Source organism: Xenopus laevis, chromosome 1L (genome assembly GCF_017654675.1).
Source record: "Xenopus laevis strain J_2021 chromosome 1L, Xenopus_laevis_v10.1, whole genome shotgun sequence".
NCBI classification, from domain to species: domain Eukaryota; kingdom Metazoa; phylum Chordata; class Amphibia; order Anura; family Pipidae; genus Xenopus; species Xenopus laevis.
This window is the reverse complement of record NC_054371.1, coordinates 57,545,151-57,569,715: the sequence shown is the minus strand read 5'-3', so window position 1 is coordinate 57,569,715 and position 24,565 is coordinate 57,545,151. Positions and strand designations below refer to the sequence as shown.

The following is a 24,565-nucleotide window of genomic DNA, read 5'->3' as shown; positions in this document are numbered from 1 at the left end:
ATAGGATATTGTGTATGGGAATAGGATTTTGTGTGAAGGAATAGGATATTGTGTGGGAATAGAATATTGTGTGTGGGTATAGGATATTGTGTTTATGAATAGGATATTGTGTGTGGAAATAGTATATTGTGTGTGGTAATAGGATATTGTGTGTAGGAATAGGATATTGTGTGTGGGAATAGTATATTGTGTGTGGCAATAGGATATTGTGTGTAGGAAAAGGATATTGTGTGTGGGAATAATATATTGTGTGTGGGAATAGGATATTGTGTGTGGGAATAGGATTTTGTGTGTGGGAATAGGATATTGTGTGTGGGAATAGGATTTTGTGTGTGGGAATAGGATATTGTGTGTGGGAATAGGATTTTGTGTGTGGGAATAGGATATTGTGTGTGGGAATAGGATTTTGTGTGTGGGGATAGGATTTTGTGTGTGGGGATAGGATATTGTGTGTGGGAATAGGATTTTGTGTGTGGGAATAGGATATTGTGTGTAGGAATAATATATGGTGTTTAGGAATAGGATTTTGTGTGTGGGAATAGGATATTGTGTATGGGAATAGGATTTTGTGTGAAGGAATAGGATATTGTGTGGGAATAGAATATTGTGTGTGGGAATAGGATATTGTGTTTATGAATAGGATATTGTGTGTGGAAATAGTATATTGTGTGTGGGAATAGGATATTGTGTGTAGGAATAGGATATTGTGTGTGGGAATAGTATATTGTGTGTGGCAATAGGATATTGTGTGTAGGAAAAGGATATTGTGTGTGGGAATAATATATTGTGTGTGGGAATAGGATATTGTGTGTGGGAATAGGATTTTGTGTGTGGGAATAGGATATTGTGTGTGGGAATAGGATTTTGTGTGTGGGAATAGGATATTGTGTGTGGGAATAGGATATTGTGTGTGGGGATAGGATTTTGTGTGTGGGAATAGGATTTTGTGTGTGGGAATAGGATATTGTGTGTAGGAATAATATATGGTGTTTAGGAATAGGATTTTGTGTGTGGGAATAGGATATTGTGTGTAGGAATAATATATTGTGTTTAGGAATAGGGTATTGTTTGTAGGAATAATATATTGTGTGAAGGAATAGGATATTGTGTGTGGGAATAGGATTTTGTGTGTGGGAATAGGATTTTGTGTGTGGGAATAGGATTTTGCGTGTGGGAATAGGGAACAGCAGCGTATTTATCAGTCTCTGCGAATCGTTATGTCTGTGTAGCAGTGTGCGGAGCAGTCAGTGGGCGGGACTGGGAGGAGCAGCCCCAGAGAGTTTATTTGCCAAGCTTGGCTGCAAAGAGGAGAGGAGCTGAGAGTAGGGAGTGCTGAGCTGTAGCGCGGATCCACAGCAGCCTCTCAGCAGACTCTCATCCACCGGCAGCCAGCAGCCAGCACAGCCGGGCAATGTCGCACAGACTCTACTGCTCTCGCTGACTGACACTCACTAGTCACACTGGGACAGGATCTAGAAGAAATCACTCACTCACTCACTCACACACACACACACACACACACAAAGTTCCAGGCGGAAGGCAACATCCCAGTAAGTTACCGAGATATTTTGTACAGTTCTCCTTATAAACTTTTCATTATTTCATTTCTGGCTACAATCACATAACTCTGTCTGAATTGAGTTTCATACAAATAACTCCAGCTGCTGTATTCTGAATTATAATATTGAGCAAAAATTATGTAACAGCATTCAATTTTATTCATTTATTTATCCATGTGTCTTTCTTTCTTTTTTTATCTTTCTTTCTTTCTTTCTTTCTTTCTTTCTTTCTTTCTTTCTTTCTTTCTTTCTTTCTTTCTTTCTTTCTTTCTTTCTTTCTTTCTTTCTTTCTTCTTTCTTCTGTCTATCTATTTATCTATCTATAGATGCTTATTTATCTAATCTATCTTTGTCTGTCTACTATCTATCATCTACCTTCTATATTACCATTTATCTATATGTGCTTATTTATCTATCATCTATCATTTTCTGTCTATTATCTACCATCTATTTGTGTCTGTCTATCTATATATCAGATATCTATAATCTATCTATCTATCTATCTATCTATCTATCTATCTATCTATCTATCTATCTATCTATCTATCTATCTATCTATCCATCATCATCTCTCTCTCTCTCTCTCTCTCTCTCTCTCTCTCTCTCTCTCTCTATCTATCCATGTTTGTCTAGCTATCTTTTTATCTAGTTTCCATATCCTTCTCTGCTAATGTTATTTATGTATATATCCATCAACTCTTTGTTTCAGCTATATATATATATATATATATATTACCCATCTGTCTGCCTTGTATATGCTTTTCTTGCTCTGCATTTGCTCTACCATTTTCATTTTCCTCCTATCTAAGGTCTTTGTTTTCCCATCTGCTTAGGTTTTCTCTCTGTTATTACTTTTATCTATCATCTATCATTTTCTGTCTATAATCTACCATCTATTTATGTGTGTCTTTCTCTCTCTCTCTCTCTCTCTCTCTCTGTCACACATACTCTCTCTCTCTCTCGCTTACTAAATAACAGTAATAAATAAGGGTGCTCTGACTCAAGCAAAAACCAATATTCCTCCCAGCTGCTGAACTTTTTCCAAAATGCCAATGTTTTACCAGTGATAGGATCTGCACTTCTAGATCAAGTATTACTCGGTACCCAGTGGATAGAATGAAGCTGACTTGTTGTAAGACACCGGAGAACTCCAGTGGTAACTGCACTGTTTGATTGCTTAAGCAACACACAAACTTTCTTCTTCACATTGCAACCTCAAAACTCCTCGAAGATATGTGGCACCATTGTACCTATTATCTGAAGTATTGATTTATATGGCAGTTACTATATGGATTGCCCCATTATATCTGTTAAAAACATGTGGCTTGGTAAGGACCCCCCTGCTGAAAAAAGTAGAGATTTTTATTTAATTTATTTACTAGCATCTTAACATTTGTAGACATCTTTCTGTAGCAAGTTACGCACACACTTAAATATTTAATTGCAGTTAATTATGATTTCAAGCCTTGGAGTGTGGTGGTAGAAAGAATCCCAAGGTGCAGCGAGTACACCAGATACATTATTAATTGCCACTTTTTCAGGAACGTGTGACAAACTGCAACATTGAATATAACATGTGAAAGGGTTTCCAAGTGATTTGATTTAAAAATCAATCGACAAGTAGAGTGTTGTATGGAATTACTGTAGTACAAAGGGAGCCATGGGAAATAGCAAAGGATATGCTAATACTCTGTATAATACCCCTCTGGGGCAGCTTGGCAGCTCAGTACCAGCAGGTTAGGGCACTGTTATTTTCCTATGCCAATTAATGGCCACACTTACTGTCTCTGTGTGATACTATAAGCAGCTGCTAATGAAACCCACAGTGACCTAGCAAACATACCTATCAATCATTCATCTCCCAGAGATGCACGTCAAACCCAAAATCAATCCAGTATTGCTAAAACATTCCAAAATGTATATATGTTAAGACATTTTTGACTGAATGGAGGAACCTTAAAAGTCTTGTTTAAATTTAGATCAGTATAAGGCATTAAAGCATTAACATCAATCCAAACCATTTTAAAATGATGTAGTCCCTGTTTGTTTACCTTGCCTTCCCAGATGTTGCTGGACTACAACTCACAGAATTACTCAGCTTAATGTAGCCCCTGTTTCTTTACCTTGCCTTCCCAGATGGTGCTGGACTACAACTCACAGAATTCCTCATGCAGGACTTTGTAGTCAAGCAATATCTGGGCAGCCATGGTGGAAAAACATAGCTTTAAACCAGGGGTCCCCAACCTTTTTTTTCCTCTTTCAAATGTAGAAAGAGTTGGGGAGCATCGCAGTGATAGTAATAGTTCCATGGGGTGCTGAATAAGGGATGTGATTGGCTATTTGGTAGCCTCTATGAGGGTCATCTGGTTTCTAGGGAAAAAAAGCAACCAAAGAATGACTCCAAGCCAAGAGTTTAAAAATTAAGCACCTGCTTTGAGGTCACTGGGAGCAACATCCAAGGTGTTGGTGAGAAACATGTTGCTTGCAAACCACTAGTTGGGGATCAATGCTAGACTATATGAGAGACAAAGCAGATGTGACAATGGCACTGTAGCGATTGCACTCTGGCACCTACTGTAGTATTATTATTATTTTTAGCATGTGTATTGCTGGATGTTATTCTTTGTCACTGTGTTTTGTAAGTGACAGATAACTAGCACTAAATAAGGTAAAATGTATTCAGCCTTTACTTGCTGGTGTGGGCTGTTGGCGGTGAATGCATGATTTGATGAGCCAGATGAGCAAGTGTCAGCCAAGACATTGCTCATAAACACCGCAGGCAGCATTCCCCAAACAATACTTGCTGGCCCCTGGAAAAATGTTGAGCTTCCAATCTCCATTGCAGGCCATCAGCCAGAATGAGTAATGCATTACACCTTGGTTGTTCAGTGCAGCTCTTGACAATGAGCTTAGCCAAACTATTAACTCTAAAGTCGCAGGGCTTCACTATTCTCACATTCCAAACTCTGCTATGTAAATGATGGTTTCTCATCAGAGCAAGCTTATGCCTTAGGGCTATGGTAGGTGATATAATGGCCATGTGGCTTTGTACATAGATTTTTACTGAATAAAAACAAACAGTTTATCTTTGCATCATGAGGCAATATCATTCTTGGTGCCTACGCCTTTCACCCAGGTAATATCTTAATAACTTAGTGATGTATTTGCACATGGAGAATTGGCATGTCTGTTCCCGACCACAAAAATATTAGTGAATTATTGCTCACACAGATGACCCAGCCTAATATACTGTATGCACGGAAAATAAAAACAAAACCTATTTTACCAAATATGACTATTTTAATAAAAAATGGATGTTGATTAATTGTGACATCACAATGTCCAGCCACTTGGCAGGCATGACTACGTTTGCTGAACCAAGTAGCTAGGAATCCCATTGTTTCTATTTGTACATGGCACTGATATGCATACTCTTTACTGCCAGGTTGTAAGTCACATCCAGTGACCTGAATCTGTCAGGCCTGAAATTAAAAAGATGGAGGACTACTACATGGGGATTCTGGAATGCTGGTCTGTAGCATTAGATGTTGGCAGGATGCCTGATCATAATATATCCAGTGGTTAGCACTTGCAGCACTGGATTGTAGGTTTGATTCCATACAGGGCACTATATGCAAAGAGATGATATGTTTTCCTATTGTCTCCATAGTTTTCCTCCGGGTACTCCATCCTCTCACACTTCAAAAATATACTGGCACGTTAATTTGCTTCTGATAAAATCGACCATAGTGTGTGTGAATGTAGTAGGGTCATTAGGTTGTAACCTCCACAGGGCCAGGGGCTGATCTGAATGATGTATAATCTTTGTAATGTGCTGCAGAATATGTTGGCGCTATATAAATTAATAATCGTGATAATAATAAGATCCAGGATTCAGAGTTTTGTCAATTGTGCAAGGTTTATTTCACACGGGTAACTTTTTAGTTGTAATGACATTTCCATAGATTATTGACCTAAATGTGGCACATGGGTCAAGGCAAAGCAAGTGAAACAAATGATTCATACTGTGTGGGCAGATAACCAGGTATCTAGCTTTCAGTTGGTGACAGATTATTGAACCCTTTCTGGTGCACAAACCAGATTCTGAGATGATGCGACGCTTGCCTTAATAACAGTGTCCTCAAAATGGCTCCTGCCTGCTTGCTATAATTATGAATTCCCAGGCTGAAGGAAACAAGATTCAAATAATTTATATTGTGTAATTTTAGTTAATTTTGCTTGACTAATGTGATAAAATAGGATTTTGAATAAACTTTTTGGGTGACAGGTACCCTTTAAGAGTGAGAAAAATAGAAGCGTCTAAGATGTAAACCCTGTGGTTAGTGTGTTGTGTGCATCTTGGCCATGCCTCATTATATCCCATCTATGCCCTGTTCCGCCCCTGGACATGCCACTGATTGTGTGCCAAGTTTTGCCAGTTTCTGTAGCATATTGGTATATATTCAGGTGTGTTTCAATGGAGAGTGCAAATTACAGGGAGTGGGAGACAGAATGTGGGGTACGGTGTGGTTAAAAATGTGGGATAGAGTTGTTTCATTATTTATACCTTAGCTAGCTGATAGGAAAATGAAGTGGCTGTAACTTTCATGTGTCATGAAATGGGTCGGTTTTGCTTCCTTGTGTCACTTTATTCAATAAATGCAACTTTATCTACACTGATTTATATATGTTTTATGTAGTTGAACTCTCCATGCCCCCCCTATTGAGGTTTGACCAAGTTGCTAGGTCATGATTTTAAGGTGTCTTGTGAAATAAATGCCCAATCCTGATGCATGTATAAGAGTGTAAATTGGTAGAAAGAAAAAGACTTTCAATATCCATAAGACCAGTCCTTTGCTTTATCATTTAAACAATGTGCTCAGCATAGTTATGCAGTTAGTTTGGTTGGAATAAGTCCAAAGTTCATCAAGTTCACCCCCTCCAAATTAAACCCAACACACTTACATACACACATTCACACCAACCCCTCCATACACTCAGATAAACGACATACAAATATCTATACAAATTGTAGATTTTAGTATCACAATAGGCTATGATATTATGCTTGTCCAATAACTCATCCAAGCCCCTCTTAAATGCATTAATAGAATGAACCATCACAACATCATCTGGCAAGGCATTCCACAACCTTACAGTCCTCATTGTGAAGAACCACCTACGCTGTTTCAAATGAAATTTATTTTCCTCTAGTCTAAAGGGGAGGCCTCAGGTAGGTAAAGAGTAATCATGTAATCAAAGGATATTTTTTTCTAGGGAAAACAACTCCAAACCTGACAGTTTAGTTGCACATCCCTGCACTCTATCATTTAAAACCTTCTTAAGGACTGGATCCCAAAACTGCACTGCATATTCAAGCTGGGGCCTTACCAGGGACCTATAAAGAGGCAAAATTATGTTTTCATTCCTTCAGTTAATGCTGTTTTGATGTAAGACATATCCCAAAACACACTGCCAATTAGTGTATAACTTGCATTTATATTATTTTTGCCAAAGTGCATAACCTGCATTTATCAACATTGAACCTCATTTCCCAGTTTGCTGCTCAGTGGTCCAACTTAATCAAATCATTCTGCAAAGTGGCAGCATCCAGCATGGGATATATAGTTTTGCATGATTTAGTATTGTCAGTAAAAATAGAAACAGTCCTTTCAGTGCCCACCTCCAGATCACTAAAAGCAATTTAAACAGCAAAGGACCAAGGACAGACCCCTACAGTACTCCACTAACAATACTGGTCCATTTACCACTGCTCTTTGTAATCTATTCATCAGGCAGTTCTCTATCCAAGTACAAATACTATGTACCAGAAATATATTTCTTAATTTAACCAGTAGCCTTCTGTCTGGTACTGTATCAAATGCTTTAGCAAAGTCTAACTAGATCACATAAACTGCCATCCCAGAGTTAAGGTTACTGCTCACCTTCTCATAAAAAGAAATTAGATTTGTCTGGCAAAATCTGTTACACATAAAACCATGCTGGCGCAAACTAATAGTATTATTATTTGCAATGAAGTTGAGTATCTTATTCGTTAATAACGTTTCCAAAATCAATCCTACCACTGACGTCAGACTAACCAGCCTATAGTTTTGAGGCTGAGAACTGGATCCCTTGTTGAATAGAGGCACCACGTTAGCAATTCGCCAGTCTCTCTGCACCATACCAGAATGAATCCTGAAAAATTAAGTAAAGAGACTTGGCAATCACAGAGCTAAGCCCTTTTAGTACCCTGAGATGAATTCCATCTGGTAACAGACCTTTTTATCTTTACATGTTCTAGTCTCTTTTGAATTTCCTCTTGCATTAACCATGCATAATTAGTTGTATTACTATAATTGGGACTATTAAGAAGGAATCCTTCATTAGCTGCTTCTTTAGCTAACTTAAATGCCTTTAAAGCTGGTATTATTTTCCAACCTTAACACCAGCACTTCTATAAAACCACAAAGGTTTTGCTTTGCAAAAACGATCCTTGCTTACAAGGAGAATATATTGACATGTATATTTAAGCAGCATTTTAAAGACATCATATTTTTCTTCTGTTGAACCCTGTGAAAAGCCTTTCCCAGTTAATATGTTGCAGGGATGCCTTTATACTGGAAAAGTTTGCACATCTAAAATTTTGTGTTTTAGTTACTTCCTTATAATTGTCTCTGTAACATAGTCTCAAATAGACCATGTTATGATCACTATTCCCTAAATGCTCACCCACACAAATACTAGAAATGAGTTTGGTATTATTAGTTATTACAAGGTCCAAAAGAGAGTTATTCCTAGTAGGTTTTTGAATGAGCTGAAATAAAAAGTTATAGAATATTTACAAACCTGCACGCTTTTTCTTGGCAACACTATTACCACAGTCAATGTCTGGATAATAACTTGACCCAGTTGTAAAAACGTGTCCATTTGTAAAAGTCGCTGGGCTTTATTCTCCTCATACAAGGAGATCTACTGTACCATCTTATACAAGGTGGTTTATAGCATAATATGAGGTACTTTGTAGCATCAGCAGCTTTATTAGAGGATGTATTCGGTTTAACCCAAGCAGATCAGTTGGTGTGGCAGAGTTTGTGTAGTGACAATTTGTTAACAAATCATATATCTATAGACACCATCACTCTCTTTGGCAAGGTACAGTGAACCATACATATAGTACTAATGTTGAACACAGGTCAGGGATATTAGCACAGCTTTGATGTATCCCAAGGGCAAGGGCTTGACCTCAATTTCAGGCTGCTATTCTAGCTTCTAGCTATATGTGATATTCTAGATCCTTTTCTAATATAATTTATTTAATAGAAAGGTCAGATTCCTGTGATTCATGCACTCTTTCTCTGCATTCACTGATCTCTCTTTTTAATTCTCTGCCTCTTTACTTACCCAATCAAGACTCGTGCATAAACCTTGTGAACATAGAAAGACATATTGTATATGGAATAAGATAAAACCTGTTTTAAAATATGATATTCAAGGTAATTCAAGAACATCTAACATATAAGAAGAATGCAGGCAGAGAAAATGTATACAGGTTTTTGAACTCTGACGTGACTTCTAATATTCTCATATTCTTTATCAGTGGGAGCATTATTTTTGCATTCATTTTTATAATACAGTTACTGACATTAAGCTAATCAATATGACTTTACTAAGCACTATTTAGTAGGATTTTGTACAAATTATTTGCAGTTCTTTTGCAGGTGAGTTGTTAGCTATAAACATCAGTGGCATGAACCCTACCACATGTACACCAGGCACAGTTTTTGGATGAATATATAAGAAAGCAATACATTTGGATGGAGTATGGAAAACATATAGGAAACTGTTAGGTAAGGAATTGGCAGTATTTTCTAGCTGAATATGAATAATAATGGTGTCTCTTCATATACATTACCTGTTCCTTATGCCTTGATTTTTTCTGCAAGTGGAAGGGCTTCCAGTTATAGCCATTTGTCCTCCATGACAACCAGGCCTAAGCCACCCAAGTTTGCTTGTAAACGTCCCATATCAGTAATGAGTTACTCTCCAGTTGGTGTCGCTGTAGAGGCATCCATTGATTTCCAGCAATGTTTTGTACAGCATATTATCCATTAGGTGTCACTGTATACTGTGTCCCAGTTCTCCCAATTCCTGTTGGACCAGTTTTCCTTACATGGATTCAGTTGCATTTCTTTTGTGTGTTTTAGTGACATCAACTGTCTTCCAAACCTTTCTTTTGTTTAGTCCCAAAGGCTCCAAGCAAGTTCTTATTTGTTAATTGTAACAGAGAGAAGCTCATTTTCCAAAGGCTTGCTTGGATACCTATTAGAGTCTCTTTTCACCAATATTATTATTTTACGTTGTCCATTGTAACAGAGTAGATATGAAAAAGTAAATTCTAGCAATATAAAGACAAAGTTTTACTGTTATTTGCAGAGAACATTCATTCTTGTCATCCTTGCCTGCATAAAATCACTAGGTGTTGACAAAAGGTGTTATACAATGTTATACATTTAATTTAGCTGATCCTACAACCTTTGCAGAAATTACTATTCCTGCTCTTGTAGAAAATGGGCTGTAGCCTTTACAATAACTGGTATCACAGATTCACGTACACATTCATGACTACAATATTATATTGCAAAATGTGAATGATTTGCTATTGTGTTGGGTATGGAGGAAGTTGTGTTTAAGTAAGAGATTGTGATAGTTCGGATGAAAACTGTGGACGAGTTAAATGTTTGGACTACAAGAACATTAAGTACTGTGTAAGATCTGTTGGGCGAGGGGCTGGTAATAGGGTGGACAAATTTATAGGAATCAAAAGCAATTATGATGAGAATGCTAACAAGCACTTCCTAATACTGTTGTATTTTTTTGGTTGGTTTGTAGATTTATTCCTATCAGATAACTCTTTATTCTTTGTATATTTTCACACTGCTTTGTGCATGCTATGTCAGCATGATGATTCTGGTCACTATAACCCTCTGCAAAGTTAATTGAAATTTCAATAAATCTTTAAGAAGATACCACCTGCTCAACTGTTTTCTTTATTTGTCTATACCCACCCCAACCATATCTCACAAACGATGTTCATTTCCTTCTTAAAGGAGAACTAATCCAAGTATGCTGCCACTTGAACTAATACCATTTTTAGAAAGGGTACGATAGCCTAACATTAAACACCATGATTATTTGCAAGAGGAAAATCATTTTTTTAAGAAAGATGAAAATGTTGCTACTTATTGATGTAATAAGCCTCCAACATTAATGGTGTCCCATTTGTGGGGAGCAGTATGAGGAAACTTTCAGCATTCAATTGTAAATGGCTAGGATGCGTTGGGAGGCCAAGCCTGTCAAGTTGGGGTACTCTGGATTGTATGTGGTGAGGTGTACCCTTCTTCCCCCATGATCAACAACACTGGGACGCCACTGTGTATGTTCAGGATAAAGAAACTTGTTCCTGTGCATATGTGCAAATCACTGACCACTGGGCAGAGAAGGGAAGGGGAGCAGAAGATCACATAGTCCCACTCATTAGAAAATCAGGCTTTGCAAGATTGGAGAGAAAACAACTAACACAATAGATAACAGTTTCTTTAAAGGGTTTAGTTCTCCTTCAAAACATCTTAATGTTTCCATAGTCGATGCAGTTATACCTTACAATAGCTTTACTATGCTCTCATGAGCTACTCTCTATTCTGAGATCACTCATTCTGCACTCAGCATTTGTGGTACCTCAAGGCTCTGTTCTTGGGGACCCTTCATATTCTCATTCTTTACTACTGGATTTGGTCATCTGATCTTTTAGCAAGTGATACTCAAATCTACCTCTGTTCTTTTGAACTGCCTGCAATTAGAGGTTCAGGTCCTAAATAATACCACATATGTATTGTTTTATATACATAACCAGCTTCTGTGATATAGTGAATGCTGATCTGTAGAAATACAGATATAGGATCTATTATCCAGAATGTATGGGACCTGGGGTGTTCCATAAAAGGGATCTTTCCATTATTTGGGTCCATACTTTTAATCTGCTGTAAATCATGTAAACATTAAATAACCCCAAAGGATTGCTTTGCCACCAACAGGGATTCGTGCAACTTAATTTGGATAAAGGACAAGTTACTGGATGATTTGTAATCACTGTTAAAAATTAGAATTATTTGCTTAAGATGAAGTCTGTGGAAGAAGGCCTTCCTGGTATTTGGAACTTTCTGGATAACAGGTTTCCAGATAACAGATCCAATACCTGTACTAATTGTGTTTTATTTACCTTGAGATTTGGCAGACACATTTAATTATATACATTGTGGTGCACACAGTAATTAAACATGAAGGGGCAGATTTATCAAGGGTCGAATTTCGAGTTCATGAGAGTTATTTAAAACTCGACATTCGACCAATTGCAGTTTATTAAAAAAATCTAAGTTTGAACATATCTCTGGTTTTTTTCAGTAATTGCAGTTTTGCTAATGAAGGTGAATTGCCCTTTAAGCTGTGAGTCTAAGGGCTGGGACACACTGGGCGATTTGGGGAGATTTAGTCGCCTGGCGACTAATCGCCGCGACTTTTCTCCCCGAATGCCTCCCCTCGCTCTGCGCCTGGCTAAAATGAAAAATCACCTGCGCTAATCACACGCGGCGATTCGTTTTCCGAAATCGCCCGAAGTTGCCTCACGAGGAAACTTCGGGCGACTTCGGAAAACGAATCGCCGCGTGTGATTAGCGCAGGCGATTTTTCATTTTAGCCAGGCGCAGAGCGAGGGGAGGCATTCGGGGAAGATTGGTCGTGGAAAGTCGCGGCGATTAGTCGCCAGGCGACTAAATCTCCCCAAATCGCCCAGTGTGTCCCTACCCTAAGGGTAAGGACATACTGGACAATTTGTCGCCAACGTTTTTAAAAAGCAAATCGCGGCGACATATCGCTCGTTTTGTCTCTGAACAAAACCAAATGAAAGACGCCAGCTCCTGTGCCCACAGCGCGTTTGTGAATCGCCTGTAGCTCCAAAACGCACTGAGACCCTTTTCTGAGCGATTTATCAGAAATAGCATGTACTTAGAAAAGCACTGAAATCTCCAAGACACGCACACACATACAGATAAGTAGCAGCAATTGTATTCAAATTACAATGCGAACGCAATGACGCAAGAACGCAAGCACGTAAAGACGCCAGGTTACAGCGGGAAGCACAAACCGTTTCCGGTTTGGGTGGAGCGCGTACCGCACAGAGTAATGGGATACAAATCGCTCCGTGCCAATAGTCGCTGCGAATCGTCTGTTCAAAAAAGACGATCGTCTTGTCGCCGCGATTTACTTTTTTAAAACGTTGGCGACAAATCGCCCAGTGTGTCCTTACCCTAACTTTTCCCAAGGGACCTCTTATCTTATATTGTTACAGTTACTTATTTGCTTATATAGATTGCTTATCTAGATACATTTGAATTGTTACAAATGTATCTTATCTTCTGTTGTGGCTGTTCTGGGCTCTCTGCCAAAAACCAATTAAGTTACAAACTTTGCTTCTTTTTCTGGCTGTTCAGTGAAGAGAAAAACGGGACTTTTCAGTACAAATGAGGGACTACGGGTTGAGCTGTCAAAAGAGGGACTGTTGGGAGGTATGCAGGACGTCTTCCATAGGCTAAAACAGCAATTCGGCAGGTTTAAGGTGGCGAATAGTCGAGTTCTTAAAGGGCCAGTGTATGATACTTTTAGAAATTTCTAATTTTTTAAAAACAAATATTAATTCCCTAGTCGAATTTGACAGTTTTGGCCATAAAAAAATTCAAATTCAAAAACCCATTGCCTTCGATTTCAGCACAGGATTGAACACTGCACTTTTATGCGTGTGTGGTTATTGTTGTTTGTTACTAGTAACAATACTTTGGCTTTAGTAATGGCTAATCTGTCAGGGCAATGGCAGAAGGTGCACTTAAAAAACTGTACATTTTCCTGTTACAGCAGATAACTAATAGAGGATTTATTTAAAAATAACAGTTTTACGTAGCATCATTTTAAAAATCATACCTTCCACCCTTTGTTTCACAGATAATGATAATAGATCCTACTCATGTACTTTAATACATTTTTAATATATCACCATTATATTAACAAGTTGCTTCCACAGAGTAAAATTAAATAACTGGCAGACACGTATTTTCATGACCCCATTATGGTGGGTGACGCCATGGCCTAGATATAATATCGATCAAGGTATTGATTTGGAAAACATACCAAAGCTGGCAATGGAGACCACAGCTGAGGGAACTAGTTTCATTTGGGTGGGTTCTGTTGTATTGGGTCGTGCTGTGGCATATGTATATATATAAACTAGGGAAAGCTGTGCTCACCGCTAATTTTTCAAAGCAGTAAGGGGGGAGGGGTGCAATGAGGTTCTGACCACAAAATTCACATGGACAAATACAAAAGGTCCTCAAAGATATAGTTCCTTAAAGATATGGATTTATTTTATTTCTCATTAAAAAAAAAAACAGGCCAATGTTTCTGTCCCCATCTCGGACCTTTATTAAGACACAGTTTCCATTTTAAAATCTTACTATGTAGCATGGCATCACAGAAACACACCTCCTGATCCTCAATGTATCGGAAGATTATATAATGTATCCCATAAATCTATACATATTGTAATATACCTAAACTACAAAGATATATATATATATATATATATATATATATATATATATATATATATATACTGCGCATGTGCCGATGCACCTACTTCCCGAAGATTACCAAAGAGAAGTAGATGGTGCCTGTGAACTCTGCTGGACAGGGTCTGCACTGAGGGGTAAATAAAGACTTAGGGGCATTTGCCCGGGGTAGCAGCTAGGCTGGGGGGGGGAGGAGGGAGGGGGTCAATTTAGGGTAGGGGGGTAGGGTTTTTTTAACTTGATAGTTTGCTTCTCCTTTAACCTGTCAGAATTTCTAAAGCTAAAGGACTACTGCTGCACAAAGATGCCAGCCCCCTCATAGAGGAACAGGGTAGTAAGAAAGGTAATGTAAAAGTATCAGGCAAATACTTTTATGGCAAAATTTTAAATACCATTCAAAGACAATGTTATTATAGATAATAAAAAAAGGTTATTTTCTGATGTCAGTATCTCGCTGTCCCGTGTTTAATCGAACGATACACACGCAGGCTATCAGAGGGGAGAAGGGGGCGGCCTCTGGGCACTGTGGCAGTCCTACTAAAGTATTTATGAATAAGCATTAGAATTGAGGTTTGTATTTGTGGAAGATGAGACATTTAGTAGTATCTTCAATGCATGGTCTGGGTGGCAGTTGCTTCAGATTTCTTCCTTTGACTATGTCTGTTATGACTGGATGACTATACATAGCCAGTGCATAACATTGCACTTGAAGGACATACAGTAATTCTTTTTGTACAGTGAGTTTTTAATCATATCTCTCTTTCACCAAAAGTGCTAGCCTTCCTATATTTTTAGCCTTCTTCCCTGTTAATACTATTGGCACTAAGCATAGTTGCTTTCAAGCCAGGCTGGTAAAACTCTGCACTGTTCAGGTGGCAATAACAACAATAACTAAGAGGGAAGTATTTAATCACCATTTAGATGTCTTTTACATTAATTATGGCTCTGCGGGGAGGTGGAGTTAGCAAGTAAATACCAATTACTGCTCTGCATGGTTATTATCACTCCACAGTCCTCTAGCAGTGACAAAGCTAATCAGTAATGGATTAGCACTGGAGCTGAAAGCTAAAGGCCAATATAAACACTCAGGGGGTTATTAACTAAACCTTGATTTTTTTCTGCATGGGGGCTTTTTGGGGGGAAAAAACTTGAATTTTTCTAGATTTATTATACTCCGAAGCGGAGCTGAGCGAGTCTGAAAATCCGCCAATGAGGTCATTTGAAGTCAATGGAACGATTAGGGCGTCAAAACCTCAAAATTTGTATAGTTCGAGTTTTTTCTTGCACTGAATTTTTCAAGTTAGTTAATTAACAAATAAGTTAAAATCATGGAAGGGAGTTTGCTCGAGCTTGGTTTAATAAAAAAAAAAATAAGATAAATTCAAGTTTTAATAAATAACCCCCTCAGTGTTGAATTTTAACCTTTATTATATATGAGTATCAAGTGAAAGCAAGTATATTTAGAGTATCTATTGGCTCTTGTTGCTATCAAACAGTTATATCATGATAACTAAAAATGATATTGCTTTAGTTCATATGTTTGATTTAAGGCAATTTAATTTATTTTTTTTTAGATAGTTTATCAGTTGAGCATTGCCTTTATTTAAGGCATATATCCGGAAGGAGAAGAGGCACAATGGTTGCCTGAGATTAACCGAGTGCTGAGTTCTTTATTTATCTAGTTACAATTTTGGACTCTTGCATACAATGAAGGCGGGATTAGAAAGGTTCAAGGCTAGAGTTGGCTTCAAATTAAAAACTGTGTGTATTACAAGAAATATTGTGCCCTCTGCTATAAAGTATGTGGTCACAGTAGACAGTACTTTACTGTATATTTTTTTCAAGAAAATTGAGGCAAGTAACTAGTGATCAATGAAAGCAGTCAGTGAAAGTTTACTGTAAATAGTAAAAGTGGATTTGAAAAACAAATAATACATTGACTAGATTGGGAAATATATGTACATAAGTTCTACAAATACATCATGTCCAATAGGATCCATTAGTGTCCAGTTTACCATATTCCATATGACCTTCCTATTTCTGCTCTTAATTATATAATAAAAGTCCTTGTTGTATGATAATTGAAATCAGTCATGACCACCAGAAAAGCAAACTGTTGACCTTTATACATACAGTATACTTATAAAGCTGTAAGGTATACCACTCTTATGTAAGACATACCCAAAAGTCAACCCTTTTTCCACAGAAGGTAAACACATTCAGGAAAGCTTTGTTAAATAACATTACATTCCACCATTCTCCTTTAAACTGTCTGATAAAATAAATTGTGCTGAGATCCATTAAGTCTCACAACAGCCATATTTTATAGTTTCCTTTAATTTTTGACTTGGACTTGTTGTACACCTCCTAGCTCCTTTGTGTTTTTGAATGAAAGTCAAATCAAGACTGAATTTTGAATTGCAAGTAAAGAAGTCTTGGTTTGTCTTTTTATGTCCCTTATTTTTCATTTCTATTTAGAACATTGCCATCAAGTTTAATTTTAGCTATTGGACCCTGATTTATACAAGGGATAGGCAATTCCTAGCAACAGAATACTGAAAACACACATGCTCATGTAATAAAAAGTGCAAAGGTTGCCCCGGGTCAGAAACACAATGCAATCAAAATGTGTATTTGCTCTAAATGCACACCTTTACAGTTGGGGGGGGGGGTTGAGGCAGTGGTTTCCTAGATAGTTCACTCCTACTGAGTAAAGGTGTCTAGAGCCGGATAGTTAGACCTCAGGAAAGGAAAAGCTCATGGGGAACCTTGTATGAGATTAGTCAAAGCAGGGCTAGATTAGTTTCTATAGTGATATCGTGCAGTTATGGTTCGGAGGCTAAATTAAAGTCATGAAAAATGATTTATAAAAGGGGGCATTCAGTGTCGAACATAGTGTAAATTGGGGTAGACTTACTCAAATTAATGGGGGTCCAGGTGATCAAGCCCCAGACCTTCAGCTCAGGGAGGCAAACAAATGCAAATAGAAAAAGGATGGCACATTCCAGACCACACTCTCCACAGGTTGATGTGGAGTAAAAAATTATTTATTTTAGGCAAAAAACATCACAGCAAAGAGCCTCACGCGTTTCGTGCCTTAGAGGCACTTAATCATAGGCTGAAAGTCATAAAAACTATAGTCATACCTAAACCTAACTGCATTTTGTTAGTGGCATAAACAGGGCCCAATCACTGGAAAGGTGACACAAACTGACCCCACTCTTTAAACAAAGAATACAATTAAAAATTTAATTTTATAGATTACATACTCATAGTCTACTTACACATCTAATAAAACTGTTCTTACTGGAGGCTGGGAGTTAATCAATCATTTCTCCTTATATCATTTAAATGGCTGTAGGTTTGAGTAAAATGGGTCAACACACTGGCACTGTGAGGGGCTGAACACATTTGACCTGGGATGGCAGAGAGTAAGCCACTGCGTATAATATGTACACATTTTAGGAGTCCCCGATAACAAAGTTATACATTACATTTATACAGAACCTCATTCACCCTATATTTTATTTGTAGAAATATTTCTGAGACAAAAAGCATTAAGCTCTAGGTTTACAGTTTTTCATAATGTTGTAATGAGCGTAAGGACATTCTGTTTTCCTGTTAAGGCATAAATCTGTTCCGTTAATACCTATGATTTGTCATGTGTCTCTGAGGCATTTATTTTCAAGCTAAAATTCTTTGCGCTTTCATGCTTGCACATTTATCAACAAAAGCTTTGTCAGTTTGGCCAGGGATCGCTGTGTTTTTCTCCCTATTGGAAAAGGCAGAATGTATTTAGTTTCAGATAAGCAGTTCTCTTGACTTCGCTCTGTCATGCCATTCTAATTTCATATGTCATAGATTTTTCTCTTTTGCTGTTAAATATATTACTTCCAACGTTTGGTTTGTGTGAGACTCATACTTAAGTATTCAGCAAGTGGAGAGGAGTTTCAGCTCATACTTAAGTATTCAGCAAGGGGAGTTTTGCCTTATGCTTACAGTAAGTTACTGCTCATAGTTGCACATGTTGTGGAAATCCAGTTACTGGAGACCATTTGAGGTAAAAGACAGAGTTTATTTGAAACAAGCTCTGTGGATTCTGAACTCACAAAGAGACAGAGCCCCAAACAAAGAGAGAGAACAAAGAGCATAGTTAGACATATCACTCCACAGCACAGAAAAACAAAGAACTGCTCTTACAGCCAAACAGGTGACTCTGCCCTCAAGGTCAGGGTACTAGTGACCAAGGCTAGCTTGAGAACAAAATCTATCCAGGCCTGGGGGGCTCCCGGGGGAAAACCTGCATACACTAATGTTATTCTATATCACATACCTTTTATTCCAGGTCTATGTTCAGCTGTGTGGTATCAAGCAAGTTACAGGAAACAAAAGGGGCCCTATTCCCAGTGGGTCCTAAGTGGCACAGGAGAATAGAGATGCCAGTAAGGGCCCAGAGTAATGCTTAGTTTCACTATGTGTCTACAACTTATTTGGGGGTATTTTTGCAGCCCTATTTTAAAGGTAAACTATTGCAAAAATGAAATTTTAATATAAGCTTCATCATACTGAAACAAATTATTTGCTAAATATAATCAATTAAAAATCCAAGTTATTGTTCATTGTCCCCCTCTCTTTATTCTCTCTTAAAGGCGTGGTTCACCTTTAAATAAACGTTTAGTATGTAATACAATGGCCAATTCTAAGCAAAAAAATATAATTTACTGTTGCCCTGCACTGGTAAAACTAACCTGTTTGCTTCAGAAACACTACTATAGTTCATATAAACAAGCTGCTGTGTACCAATTGTGAAAACTAAAAAAGGCTATATGGCACAGGTTAAATAGTGGATAATGGATAACACCATTATATTTTACAGAGATTATCTGATATCTGCTTTGTAACCTGAACCTTTTCTCTTTGAATGGCTGCCCCCATTGCTGCAAAGTTTATTTATATAAACAATACACAGCAGTTTTACCAGTTCAGGGCAACACTGCATTATAGTTGTATTACTTTAAGACACTTTCATTTTTTTATGTCACTGTTCCTTTAATGAGTAATAAACCTGTACGATGTACAGATAGGGGGATTTAGCCAAAAGCAAATGTGCCTCTCATAAAACTTACTATGAGAACTTTTCTTTTTTGTTGTTTTTCTTTGTGGATTTAATTCCAGACAAACAGTAAATAGTCTTCTCGTATGTACCCAGCAATTCTATTCACCTGATTTTTTTTATTCATGAAATTCATTTGTTTTTGAGTATTCTCATTTTCAGTCACAAGCGTACATGTAGCCCCAGTTTACGTTTTAACCTACAGAATTTTCTTTGCAATATACATTAAAGCCCCCCGTGACACACAATTACATTTGTTGACACTTCCCTGATGAATAGACTTCCACTTGTGGTTTATGTATAGTTATTTTAAGGCTGCTTTTTTTTCTTGTTTTATCCAAGTGAATTTTGTGCTGTATTTATCTTACAGTCATATTGGACAGTAAAATATATAGATACAAAACGTTCTCAGTGCATTAATAGAGTCATACCTCCCAACATTTTGGAAATAGAAAGAGGGACAAAAAGATTTGGCGCGTGTAGTGCGGCGATAATTTTTACCACACCCATTTTTGTGGTCACACCCCCTTGTTACAATGTTCATTTTACAGAATTTGCCCAGGTTATGAAAGTATTGAACATATTTCTGTGGTTTTGCTAATGAAGGTGAATTGCCCTTTAAGCTGCAAGTCACGGGGTTATTTATCAAAGTCCGAATTTATCTCAATATTTTCTGAAAAAAACTCAGACCAAATCCACATGGATTTTTTGGGCTTATCAAGAATTTTTGGTGATTTTTGCATTCGTAGTTTAGTAAATAACCCCCACAGTTTCCACAAGAGACCTGCTTATCTTAAGTTGTAATAAAAGTATCTAAATGCACCTGGCACATATAGAAAGTTGTATCTTTTTCTGGATGTACAGTGCAGGAGATCAAAGAGAAAGTCAAGACATTTCAGTACCAATCCGGGACTGCGGACTGAGCTGTCAAAATCGGTACTGTCCCGCGAAAATCAGAACAGTTGGGAGTGTGTTGATTAGTCTTAGTGCTTAGAACCTGAGTCACATTACTTCCCAGTGTGGAGTTTATTGGGTATTTTAACTTGTGGTGGGCAAAGTGCAAAAAGTGATCACAAAGTTATATGTTTTTTGCACCCTGCGTCCAGGAAGTAGGTCTTGGAGACCAAAGACTTATGCTTTTTCCGTGGCCTGTGTTCCGCAAGGGTAAACTAGGGTCAGCACATGGCCATACTCTAGGGCGCCCCCTAGTTTTCACATCATACTAGTGAGACCTATAACAGACACTGTTAGGCTTCTCACTAAGGAATCTTCATGCATCTGTAATTCAGATTGTGATAGCTATCCTGGAGACAAGGAGGACATATAGTGCAGCCATACAGAGAACATGGAACCTAAGCAGCTATAATAATTATTTTTTGTTTAGTAAAGTAATGTTTTATTTAAATAAATATTTTTGCATACAGCACCCATAACCTTCCCACTCATAACCTTCCCACCCCTTCTAAACAGCAGCCCTCTGCTGGCTATTCTCTCCTGCAAACGGGAGACTTTCAGAAAGGTTTATGTCCACTTGTTTCTGCATACTTTACTGTGGTTTTTGATAGACTGTAAGGATCACTAATGTATAAACTGCTGTAAATGCATATACTTTGTAACACAAAATGTTAAAAATCTCTGCTATATACATACGTTTAATGTAGTATCTCCCATGAACACATAAAAATGCAGGTACAGGAATGGAATTCGTTATCCAGAAACTGTTATACAGAAAGAATTACAGAAAGGTTGTCTTTCATGGACTCTATTGTAATGAAATCAGATTTTATTAAATTGCTTCCCTTTTCTCTTTAATATCAAAACAGTGCCTTGTACTTGATCTCAGCTAAGATATAATTAATTTATTGGAAGCAAAACCAGCCTATTGGGTTTATATAATGCTTACATGATTTTATAGTAGACTTTAGGTATGGAGATCCAATTTTCTGGAAAACCACGGGTCCTGAGCATTTTAGAGCATCCCATACTTGTACAGTATGCAAAGAAAGGACATTCTCTGTACACTACCTCCCACTTTATGCCTATTGTCTGTTAAAAATAAATTTACATTTTTAGATTTATTTATCCTGTGTTTTTACCTTCCATAGTAAGTTCCATGGACCCAAACTATACTTCAAAGGCTGGAGACTGGGGAATGAAAGAAAATCTTTCAAATTTCACTGGTGCAAAGGATGTCTGAAGCAATAAAGGACACAATGTGAGTATTTTTTATTATTATTTACTATACTATATTTGCTGGTTTTTAATAGAGGGGGTGTGCTTCAAAAAGTCGTTTTCTGTAATGTTTCCCAACCCAAAAAAACACAATTGATCTACTGCAGGTAGTATACTTCTACTGAAATGGCTGAAGGGTAATACACTGTAAGTGGAGCTCCCCATAATAATGGCCCATTAAAACATTTTTGGAAATCAGTTATGTATATTATCATTTCCCGAAAAACAAGCCATAGGATCATATTTTGGTTTTGATTTTGTTCATAGACATGGATAAAGTCCAGTGGTCCGTATGTTTAATCACTACAACATATTGCATATTATATGTATGAAGGATGCAATTATTTTTTATCATACATATGAGTTCACTAGTGAGTATTGCACAGGCAATTATACTTACATTTTATGTGTTGCAGCTGTCCATTGTTTCATTTTATATCCAGCTGCCGGTAGCCAGGGCCAGAAATAAATCCTCTGGAATTAACTTGGCTTTGTGCACACAAATGCAAAATCTACTCAAAATTACAGAGTTTCATATAAATGAGCGTTCCCTGTGTAGTGACTTTGCCTTCATTAAATAGGAATTGGTTCAAATATCTAATGGGCACACTTTGTTGTGCCTTTTCTTCCTGTCATGGCTACATTTGTATGTAATGTATCCTAAAAATTTTAATTGCTTAGTTCTCACAAGCTTAATGATGGTTTAAAATGTGACCTTAACCTGCTGAAAAAAAAACCCTGTCTCTCTCTCTTTGTTCAACAGTAGACTATCTTATAACTGTTTTTCCTTTTTCCCCACCAGCACATTCTATTCATGTAGTTCAGAAAACTGTTCCGTCAAAATGGGGAGGATAGCATCAGAGAAGAATGAGAACAGAACTGAGGATATTAAAACTGAAATGAACACCTGGTTTTATGCAGCTGGGCTCACTACACCATATAATGAACTGACTAAACCAGAGTTGATTGACATAACCAAACTTCTAAGCGTTCAAGTTGTTCTCATCTTGGCCTACAGTTCTATTATCATTCTGGGAGTATTGGGAAACAGCCTTGTCATTTATGTTGTCATTAAGTTTAAAACCATGCGCACTGTCACAAACTTTTTCATAGTCAATCTGGCTGTGTCGGACTTAATGGTGAATACATTGTGCCTGCCTTTCACATTGGTTTACACTCTTCTAGATGATTGGAAATTTGGAACAGTATTGTGCCATTTAGTTACATATTCTCAAGGTCTTGCAGTTCAGGTATCCACTGTCACGCTGATGGTTATAGCCCTGGACAGGCATCGATGCATTGTGTACCATTTAGAGAGCAAAATATCCACTAAAATTTGCTTTATGATCATAGGCATCACATGGGTTTGTAGTGCCTTGCTGGCCAGTCCATTGGCAATCTTCAAGGAATATTCCGTTATTGTCATTTCAAGTGATTTCCATATTCAAGCATGCTCAGAAAAGTGGCCAGTAGGAGATCTTAATTATGGTACAATTTATAGCATATCAATGCTGCTCATACAGTACATAGTGCCTCTAGCCATCATTTCTTATGCTTATATAAGAATATGGACAAAATTAAAAAATCACGTTAGTCCTGGAGGAGGAAATGATAATTACCATCAACGGAGACGCAAGACAACCAAGATGTTAGTGGCTGTAGTAGTGGTGTTTGCAGTGTGTTGGCTTCCTTTTCATGCCTTTCAGCTTGCAAGTGACATCGATGGCAAAGTGTTGGACCTGAACGAGTACAAACTGATTTACACTATATTCCATGTTATTGCCATGTGCTCCACCTTTGCAAATCCTCTTCTTTATGGATGGATGAACAACAATTATAGAACTGCATTTCTCACAGCTTTTAAATGTGAACAGCGGATGGATTCTATACATCCAGAAGTTTCTGTAGCTATTCAGCTCAAGAAGAAGCAACTGGAAGTAAAAGAGATTAATGGAACAAGTGACAACAGTCATGGAACGTGCACGCCAATTGCAAACGTGTGATACTATGGTGAACAACAAGTCTGAAAGCAGCTTAACTCATAAAGTCTTGTTGACTCTTCTGTGATGATCCTACAAGGAACATCACTAAAAATTGCAGCCCAACTGCTGTTTAATGTAAAGTGTTTAAATTACATAAAGTAATCATTAGGGATTTTCAGAAGACCTATATCTCTGGGAAGATCTATATTTGTGACAGCAAGAAGACACTGGCCAATAGGGATGTAGCGAACTGTTCGCCCGCGAACTAGTTCGCGCGAACTTCGACCGTTCGCGTCCGCCGAATGTTCGCGAACGTTTGGGAACGTTCGCATTTTGAGTTCGCGTTCGATCGTTCGACCATTCGACCATTCGAATTCCTTCGACCGCTAAAAATCGAACGATTTCCATTCGTTCGAACGATTGTAAGCATTCGATCGAATGAAAAGCATTCGATCGAATGGCTTCGATCGTTCGATTCGAATGAAAATCCTTCGATCGAACGATTAAAATCCTTCGATCGTTCGAATCGAACGATTTTAGCGGGTGTTCGAAGTTCGCGAACTGTTCGCGAACGTTCGCATTTTTTGCCGGTGTTCGCGAACACCAAATCTGCAGTTCGCTACATCCCTACTGGCCAAACAAGACAGCTCGGAAAATCTTTTTTTGCAAAGTAAAGCTGCTACAGAGTCACATGTCTTAACTCAATAAAAGGGTTGTTATATTTCCTTCTGTAATGTACACGGGAGTTTGACTTAATGCCAAATAATCAACTGCCTGGACATCAGTAATCCCATCTGCTTGTATATATTGTCCATTATTAATGCTGGTTTCATTGTAAATAACGCTTACTATTAAGCTTGGGATACTTGTATATATTGTGCAGTATCCTAAATGTTTGCTTTTTTGGGCTTGCATGCATTGGCTAAGTAATATGTAATACAAATATATTTACCTGGTATTTTTGTTAAAAACATGGTATTTTGATATATATATATATATATATAT

At 37.7% G+C, this 24,565-nt stretch overlaps 1 protein-coding gene across 2 annotated transcripts; it reads left to right on the top strand.

Annotated features, from left to right (window-relative positions):
* The first annotated feature begins 928 nt into the window (after positions 1-928).
* On the top strand, positions 929-23,903 carry LOC108699267 (neuropeptide Y receptor type 2). Of its 2 annotated transcripts, none has more exons than XM_018231250.2 (3): positions 929-1,550; positions 21,452-21,561; positions 22,381-23,903. In XM_018231250.2, exons 2-3 carry the CDS (start codon positions 21,536-21,538, stop codon positions 23,579-23,581), a joined length of 1,227 nt encoding a protein of 408 aa, XP_018086739.1. In that variant the 5' UTR covers positions 929-1,550; positions 21,452-21,535; the 3' UTR covers positions 23,582-23,903. The 2 variants fall into 2 exon arrangements, with proteins under 2 accessions (XP_018086739.1, XP_041445329.1); XM_041589395.1 differs by lacking the exon at positions 929-1,550 and adding an exon at positions 9,212-9,409.
* The last annotated feature ends 662 nt before the right edge of the window (positions 23,904-24,565 follow it).